General features: G+C 52.1%; 1 protein-coding gene across 1 annotated transcript; it reads left to right on the forward strand.

Moving 5' to 3' along the window:
* The first annotated feature begins 5,344 nt into the window (after positions 1-5,344).
* LOC136451716 (alliin lyase-like) lies at positions 5,345-7,789 on the forward strand. Its single transcript, XM_066452398.1, has 5 exons — positions 5,345-5,725; positions 5,814-6,117; positions 6,264-6,559; positions 6,661-6,950; positions 7,042-7,789. The coding sequence occupies exons 1-5, from the start codon at positions 5,382-5,384 to the stop codon at positions 7,284-7,286; spliced, it is 1,479 nt and encodes a 492-aa protein (XP_066308495.1). The 5' UTR covers positions 5,345-5,381; the 3' UTR covers positions 7,287-7,789.
* The last annotated feature ends 360 nt before the right edge of the window (positions 7,790-8,149 follow it).

Raw genomic sequence — 8,149 nt, forward strand, 5'->3', positions numbered from 1 at the left:
CAACCCCCGAAGGAACTTGTGGGCGGGGTGGCGAATCCCCGCTCGTGGAAGTGAGTGAAGGACACAATGTAGCCTTTGGGTGATGACGACGCATCCTCATTGCCAGGCAGCCGCCACTCCTCAGCGGCGATCCATGCGCAAAGAAGGCCGCAGCGAATGAGGTCCTCCAGGTGCTGGAGGGTGACATCAGATCTACACCATGGCTCCTTTAAACGATTGGGGTGGATGGATGCGAACTTGATGACGGCTGAGATACGGATGCGGGAGGCTTAGGCGATTGGCGGCAGAGGTTGTAGATGCAAAGGCAAGGAGGCAATGTATGAAACCCTGGGGGCGAACCCTTTGGTTTTATAGGGGTGATGAATGCGAGGAAGGCAACCATCTGCCTAGATCTCCGCGCCTACCACAATTCACCACCATATCACCACACAGGATACGCGCCTGCACTCCCTATCCTTTCCCTCCGAAGACATGCCAGACATTTTGCCTCCCTGGGCAGACTAGGACTCTTTACTAAAAAGATATAGGTCAAAAAGCATTCCTCTCAGCCCACCTGGGCCCAAAAGTTTGAGGGCTAGCCCATCAACGGTTTCGACGACCGTCCCAAGGCAGCCTTACGACGAAGGATGGGCCCGCGAGCGACCAAAACCTAGGCACACGAGTGCCACAAGTATCTCGACCTATGATTGAGTCTTAGCCAGGTTGACCCTTGCTAGATCCCCATGAATGGGATACCGGGACTCCAATCGAACTATTCAGTTATCAAAACATGAAATCTCACAGCCATACCCGCGAAGGGTCCGAATTACCCCCCGGGCGATTCCGTCTGAATCACCCGGGGGCTACACCCGACAGGTGCGCTTGCGCGCACCCTCTAGGAAATCGAAATACCACCTGGGCAATTCTATCCAAATCACCCTAGGGCTCGGAGGCTACACCTGTTAGGTGCCCTCACGCGCACCCTCTGGCGAATCAAAATACCCCTCGAGCGATTCTATCCGAATCACCCAGGGGCTCAAGGGCTACACCCATCAGGTGCGCTCATGCGCACCTCTGGCAAGTCAAATTGCCCCTCGAGCAATTCTATCCGAATCACCCGGGCGCTCAGGGGCTACTGTTGGGGACCTAATACTGGGGTATCCAAAGAGGAGGAGCAAATAACCATCAAACGTTCATGCTTCCAAATAGATAAGAATGCAACTACACTTCTTGCCCAACGATCGAAGGTTGGCTCTGCCTCGCCCAGCCCCTGAGGGTTGGCTCTGCCTCGCCCGATGTCTGGGGGTAGACTCCGCCTCGCTCGACGTTCGAGGCTGGCTCTGCCTCACCCAATGACTAGGGACAAGCTCCACGTCGCCCGATGTCCGAGGGCTGACTTTGCCTCGCTCGACGTCTGGAGGCAGACCCTGCCTCGCTTAACGTCCGAGGGCCGGCTCCACCTCGCCCAACGTCTGGGAGCAGGCTCTGCCTTGCCTGACGTCCGAGGGCTGGCTCCACCTCACCCGATGTCTAGGGGCTAGGCTCTACCTTGCCTGACATCCGAGGGCTGGTTCCACCTAGCCCAACGTCCGAGGGCTAGCTCCGCCTCACCCAACGTCCAGGGGCAGGCTCCGCCTTGCCCGACGTCTGTGCGCTGCTCCTTCATAACTACGCGCGTAGATAAGGTAGGGCACTCAAGTCAACCACAATACCGAGGACCATACCCTGCACACCTATAGGAAAGTACCATCAGGATATGACCAGATGAGCGCTTTAAGCCCTTCCAAGCATGTCAGAGCCCAAACAGTATTGTGGGCGCCGACATTTGTCCTACAGTGTTATGGGCGTTGGCATTTGCCCTCGGACATGAATCCTGACGGAAACATACGGCAACCACTATGGTCCAAGAGGAAACTCATGTCATCTATAGTAACAAACATGGGGCCTCTACACCATCTGCTCCCCGTAAGGTCATGGCTTGGCACCCTGGTGCGCCACCCACCGGAGTGGGATGGGACGTGACCACTTGCTGAACGAAGCCAGAGCACGGCCCTATCAGGATCAGCGAACGTGCTATCCCTGGCACTGTCTGCCATGTTAGTAAGGTAGGCTCAAAGAAAAAGGAAGACCCAACACGTTCAAAGGACCATCTCTGCTTCTGGTTTTTTCCTCTTTCTCCCATTTGTAATCCCTGCTCCCCCTTGATCTATAAAAGGGAGGGCAGGGCACCCCACTAAAGAGACAAATTGATTCAACACACCACGTATCACATAACACACAGCTGAGTAGCAACCAAGCTCTCAGCGCCCTTTCAACCTTTCCTTCAGAGACTTGGGACCTATCCCTCTCTCGACTGTTTGTACCCCCTACTACGAACCTTTCAGTGCTAATAACACGAGCAACAGCCGCAAACTGGATGTAGGAACATTCTGCCCGAACCAGTATAAACCTTATGCCTTTTAGCACACCGTTCGGGCCCAATGCGCAATAAATACAAATTTACTAGTTGGTGTTTAGTCAAAACACCGACACATTGGTTTAAATTTGAGTAGAGATTTAATCATCAAAACTTAATGTAATTCTTCAAAATTTGCTTCTAGAAATAATAAAACAAAATGAAAGATGTCACTATGCATTTGGGCCGAAAACCCACTCACGCGCTAAGCGCTGTAGTGGGCCAGCGGTGAAAATGGCCCACCGTCTAGCCACACTCCCCGCACTCCCGCGTCCCAGGCCATAACCTGAGCCTAGGCCAGGATTTCATCTTCCCGCCTAGGCCAAAAAGGCGGCCCAAGCGATCCCCACCGTTGGTCACAATCGAACGGCTCTTTGAAGCTCTCGGCCGATCAAAAACCCATGGCCGCGTCGCTCCCTGAACCCTAACTCCATTCTTCCTTCCCTCTCATCTGTTCAGTGTTGCGGCGGAGCGACGGCCGCCCACGGTGGTCGGAGGAGATGGTGGCGCCGCCACGCGCCCCTTCACCGGTGCACACGTCCACCCGAGGGTGAGTGCGCTGCTGTCGAAGGGTTGTGCAGCGGTGCCCTTTGCACATGCACATGGAGCGTCAGAGGCACCGGCGAGCCCACGGCTTGGCCGGTCTTCCCGCGCGCCGGTGAAGTGGTGGCTTTTTCATTCTTCCCTTGCGCAACGGTGTCGACGGTGGTAAGGAAACCAAGTAGGTTCCTCCTCTTCTCCATCCGTTCCCCATCGGTGGGTGAGGGTTAGGGTTAGGGTTTTGATACGATTTGAATCATCTCCTTCTTCATTTCTACTCTATTTCTACCCCAAGGGCTAGATCTACACCTAGTGTAGGCAACTGATACCAATGTTAGAATTGTAGGATCATCTAGGTGCATAGATCTAGTGGGTGTACACTTCTATTTGGGATAAAGAGTCCTGGATCCAACCTAGAGCGTGAACTAGAGGGAGGAATTAGAGAGAGAGAGAGACATAGAGGTAGCTGACCATCGGTGGGCTTGGCGGAGCTGCTAGCCATTGTGCTGGTGGCGAGGTCGGTGGAGTCAAGTGGTGGTGAAGACGTCGGGCACGATGCAGAGATGGCGGTGAAGGCAGTGGTGCTTCCCTTCGCTCATAGCGCCCCCTTGATCGATTAGGGTTGTAGGTGGGGATTGTGGCGGCCGAGGTCAACCTCGTACCAAGTGCCCCGGCCCCCACCTCCTTTTATATGGCGCTGTGCGACGGGGCCCCCCTAACCATGATTTGGTTGGGCGCCCCCGATCAGGGCGCGAATCAGGGCCCCGACTTGGTCGTTGGACCGAGTCGGGAGGAGATCAACCTAACAGATTTTGCTCATACTATGATACTCCGTCTGGTAATTGAAACTAAGCGTATGAACGAAGTGACCGTGAGGCAAACCAAAACAAGAGACACGACGATTTGTTTCTCGAAGTTCAGGTCTCCACTTGGATCCTAAGTGCTCGTTGAGGAAACCGTGAGCGATCACCATGATCAAAACCACTTTCTTTGATCCATTAATTGGCCATTTTATTTTTTGGGGGCAGGATAGCAGCGTCCACAAACTGTCCCATGTCACTCCACGCATTGGGTACTCGCTGGTGATGCCTAGCCGTCTATGAGAAAATCTCCAATGATAACAAATGCTTCAAATTTTGTTTAACCCAAACACAAAGTACTCAAAGGCTTAGGATAAACTCACAATTGCTCACTAAAGCTCTCACAACTCAGTTCTCAGTCTCTAATCGAAAGGATATTTTACTTAGCACACAAATCCCACAGAGGGATGATTAGTTGAGCTTTAAAGGTTCTCTGAAGCTTAGATGGACGTGGAATGCATCAGCAGTCCCTCCCAGAGGGAGGGGATGAGTATAAATACTTAGTCCCATAATCCAACCGTTAAGGTTGCAGTGAGTCAAAACCAACCTGGTTAATTTTTTATTGAATTAGATGTTATTGTACAAACTGGGGTAAAACTGGCCTAGCTAGTTTTCCGAGCCTCTAACCACTAAATTCTAGACTTTAGAGTTAATCACTCAAGTTTATTTCTAGGGTTATATAATTCATCAAATTGAGTGATTAACCGTTGCTGTTGATGTTCATCAAATCATGTCTCTATTGTTGTCTTCACAACATGTTTGACACTTAATCAAATTTGAACTCGTTTATCATTCGCATGTCATTTGCTTTATTTTTTTAGCTCAAACACGTAAATTAACCAGTGACTAAATACTTGCACAATCTCAACAAATATTTTAGTCCTTTAATCGTATTGCCATTTAATTCATCGGAAAGCGTCTGAAACTTGGCTGAAATTGGCTGAAAACACTGTTCCGGCTGAATTGTTGTGAGAGAAAAACACTGTTCCAGCTGAAAAGAGAAGCCGAACAAACCGAATATGGTGTAAGCAGAACAGGGCCTTAGAGTCTAGATACGCTTTCAGTTGGTAAGCTTGGCCTGAAGTTCATTATCCTGTTCTATTTAGTGTAAGATTTTTCCACTCTTGTGTTTGAATTCTTTGTGTTTGAGCAAACATTTTTCCAACTTGAGTCAAGACCTCCAACAAGTATGTCCAGTTTAATGAATAAAATGCCTTTGAAATGTCAAGCTCAATAAATAAGGTCGGGTGCTTTTCTTTGTGTAGATGTCGACAAGATACATGTAACCAAAAGATACGTGCAAATACAAGTCACTGTAAACCTATCATTGGCGTTCCTTGCAGTGCTGGATCATCTCTTCGGAAATTAGTATCGGTCTAACCTTGCGGGTCGATTTGTTAGTTCATCAGAGTCAGACGAGAAACAAGTCATGCCACGTTGTTGAACATAGAACGGTGGTGGAGTGTTTGAGTTGCTCGCAGGAAGAACTATATATTCCGCCTTTTGAGTTTTGAAAACACGCCGAGACGTCCAATAGTAATCCAACAATGGAGTCCGCGGAGGAGCGGTGGCCAAGACGAGCTGCTGGCCTCGGCGTCGTCGCCCTCTGCTCATCGTTGCTCCTCAACGTGCTCTTCCTCGCGCACTACTCCTTCTCGTTCCTCTCGCCGTCCCAGCTGCTCGGCGACGGTGGCAGCTGCGGCCTGAGCTGGGCGCTGCTGGCGGCTAGGGAGGCCGAGGCGTTGGCCGCCGCGGACTGCTCCGGCCACGGGCAGGTGTTCTTGGATGGCGTCGTCGGCGCGGACGGGCGGCCTGGGTGCGAGTGCAACCGGTGCTTCGACGGGCCGGACTGCTCGATTCGAACGCCCAACTGCACCGCCGATGCTAACAGGTGAGGTGACCCCGGCCCATCGGTTTCCATCTCTGGCACATAAATAGAGTTGCGGTTCTAATGAAATGGTTGTTGGCGCGCGGTGCAGCGGGGACCCGTTGTTCCTGGAGCCCTACTGGAAGCGGCACGCGGCGGCCAGCGCCGTGCTAGTGCCCGGATGGCATCGTCTGAGCTACGCCACCACCGACGGCATCTACCAATCCGTCGAGCTCGAGAACCACATCCGGCAGCTGCACAGGGCCGTCGGCAACGCCGTCGTGGACGACAAGACCTTGGTCTTGGGCGCCGGCTCCACGCAGCTTATCAACGCGCTGGTGCACGCGCTCTCCCCGGACGCCGACGCCGCCGCCTCGCCACCGGCCCGCGTGGTCGCCACCGTGCCGTATTACCCGGTCAGACATCCAATCCAATCTAGGACGATGCATGCGCATCGATGGTCCGTCAAATGCTCAGAGAATCGAAAGCATATAGGAATAGGAGTACTTATATATATATATACAAAATCACTGATCGCCTTGTTGATGGATGCATGGTTCAGCCGTACAGAACACAGACAGCGATGTTCGACGGCCGCGAGTACAGATGGGAGGGAACCACGGCTGCATGGGCCAACGCGTCACGAAACTCCAGCGACGGCAGCAGGTTCGTCGAGTTCGTCACGTCGCCGAACAACCCCGACGCCCTGCTCCGCGCGCCCGTTCTCCGGGGCTCCGCGGTGATCGCCGACCACGCCTACTACTGGCCTCACTTCACGCACATCGCGGCACCGGCCGACGAGGACGTCATGCTGTTCACCATGTCCAAGCCATCCGGGCATGCCGGCAGCAGACTCGGGTGCGTTGCGTTGCGTTGCGTAGCTACTAGCTAGCTTGTTATGTGCACGAGACGAGCATATCGAGGCGAATGAATCGCAATGACACATCCTGTGCGCACAGATGGGCGTTGATCAGGGACGAGAAGGTGGCCAAGAGGGCGTACGAGTACGTGCAGAACAGCATCATGGGCGCGTCCCGGGACACCCAGCTGCGGATGCTGGGGATCGTCAGGTTCATGCTGGCCAACCTGCACGGCAAGGACGACATCTTCGGCTTCGGGCACGACGTGATGAGGAGCAGATGGCGCAGGCTGAGCGCCGTCGTGTCGCGGTCACGCCGCATCTCGCTGCAGAGCATCCCTCCCAACCAGTACTGCACCTACTTCGACCGGGTCAGAGAGCCATCGCCTGGTGAGCAGAGCATGCAGTGCACCCTCGACAACTTTTTCATCTCTAGTCATAGCATTTTTCTCAGATCGAGCTATTATGTGGATGTGGACAGCCTATGCATGGGTGAAGTGCGAGAGGGAGGAAGACGACGACTGCTACGAGGCGCTACTGAAGGCCAGGATCATCACGCGTTCCGGCGCTGGCTACGACGCTAGCAGCCGGTACACGAGGGTGAGCCTCCTCAAGTCGGACGACGACTTCCAAGTGCTCATGGACAGGGTTACGGATTTTGTGAACGCCGAGAACTATGACGGCGATGCTCTGCTCCTGCCTCGAGCTCCTTGTTATGGTAATTGATCCCCAAGATCCCAAGTGATGAACTCGACCCAAAATGCCGGACAGCAGCAGAGCACTTCGAGCAATAATTAGAGCGGGGGACCAAAAAATAAGAACGAGAATTGAAGGATGACAATGCGCCAACAGAACTATACAGACGTAAAATAATTTGATTTGAAAAACATCGAGACAAGTACCTCATAGTTTAGTTTAGTTTAGTTACTTCTTCCACAGGAGACTCTAGCTCCTCAAGGCCACTGGGCCTTGACCAGTGAAAGTCCTCCCGGCCAAGCCGGTGGTGGGGGCGGTAAAGAGGTGCTTCAGCGCAAACAGGCAGCACATATGGGCCGCATCACTCTGCTAGTTTGGGTTGTCGAATTGCTGGGCCATGCAATTCCAGCATAAGACCATGTGCAACTTTGTTGCTTTCCACTCCTCCGTTCGACGCCATCTTTATTTCTAAACAACTGCTAGATCTAACTGTTGTATTAATTTTTTTTTTAGAATTACACAGTATAACGCAGACGCCCAAAACACGCACACACACTCATCCTCTATGAACACACGTACGCAAACCCTACTCCAATGAGAACCTCCGAAGGGCCGAGCCGGCAGATCTTGAGATTCACGAAATCACCACAGGCACGTCATCTACCACTGAAAACATAGCGCCGTTAAATCCTGGAATGGATGGCTTTAAATGAAAAGGTGATGAACTAAAAATCTATGTATCTCCTCGATCTTGTAAATGTTTATTTCAAAATAAACATGTGCATCCATCCAAGTCATATGAAAAAATAATGATTTTATATTCATAAATACTTTTTAACAAGCATACATCTAAATAAATCTATAACTAAGTTATACATGATCCAATAGGTATG

Source organism: Miscanthus floridulus, chromosome 5, assembly GCF_019320115.1.
Source record: "Miscanthus floridulus cultivar M001 chromosome 5, ASM1932011v1, whole genome shotgun sequence".
Taxonomy (NCBI): Eukaryota; Viridiplantae; Streptophyta; class Magnoliopsida; order Poales; family Poaceae; genus Miscanthus; species Miscanthus floridulus.

Bases quoted from the DNA above. Each gene is read 5' to 3' on its own strand.
- LOC136451716 (XM_066452398.1), top strand. From the start codon at position 5,382: ATGGAGTCCGCGGAGGAGCGGTGGCCAAGACGAGCTGCTGGCCTCGGC. The intron at 5,726-5,813 runs GTGAGGTGACCC...CGCGCGGTGCAG, and splicing joins TGCACCGCCGATGCTAACAG to CGGGGACCCGTTGTTCCTGG. The intron at 6,560-6,660 runs GTGCGTTGCGTT...CTGTGCGCACAG, and splicing joins CATGCCGGCAGCAGACTCGG to ATGGGCGTTGATCAGGGACG.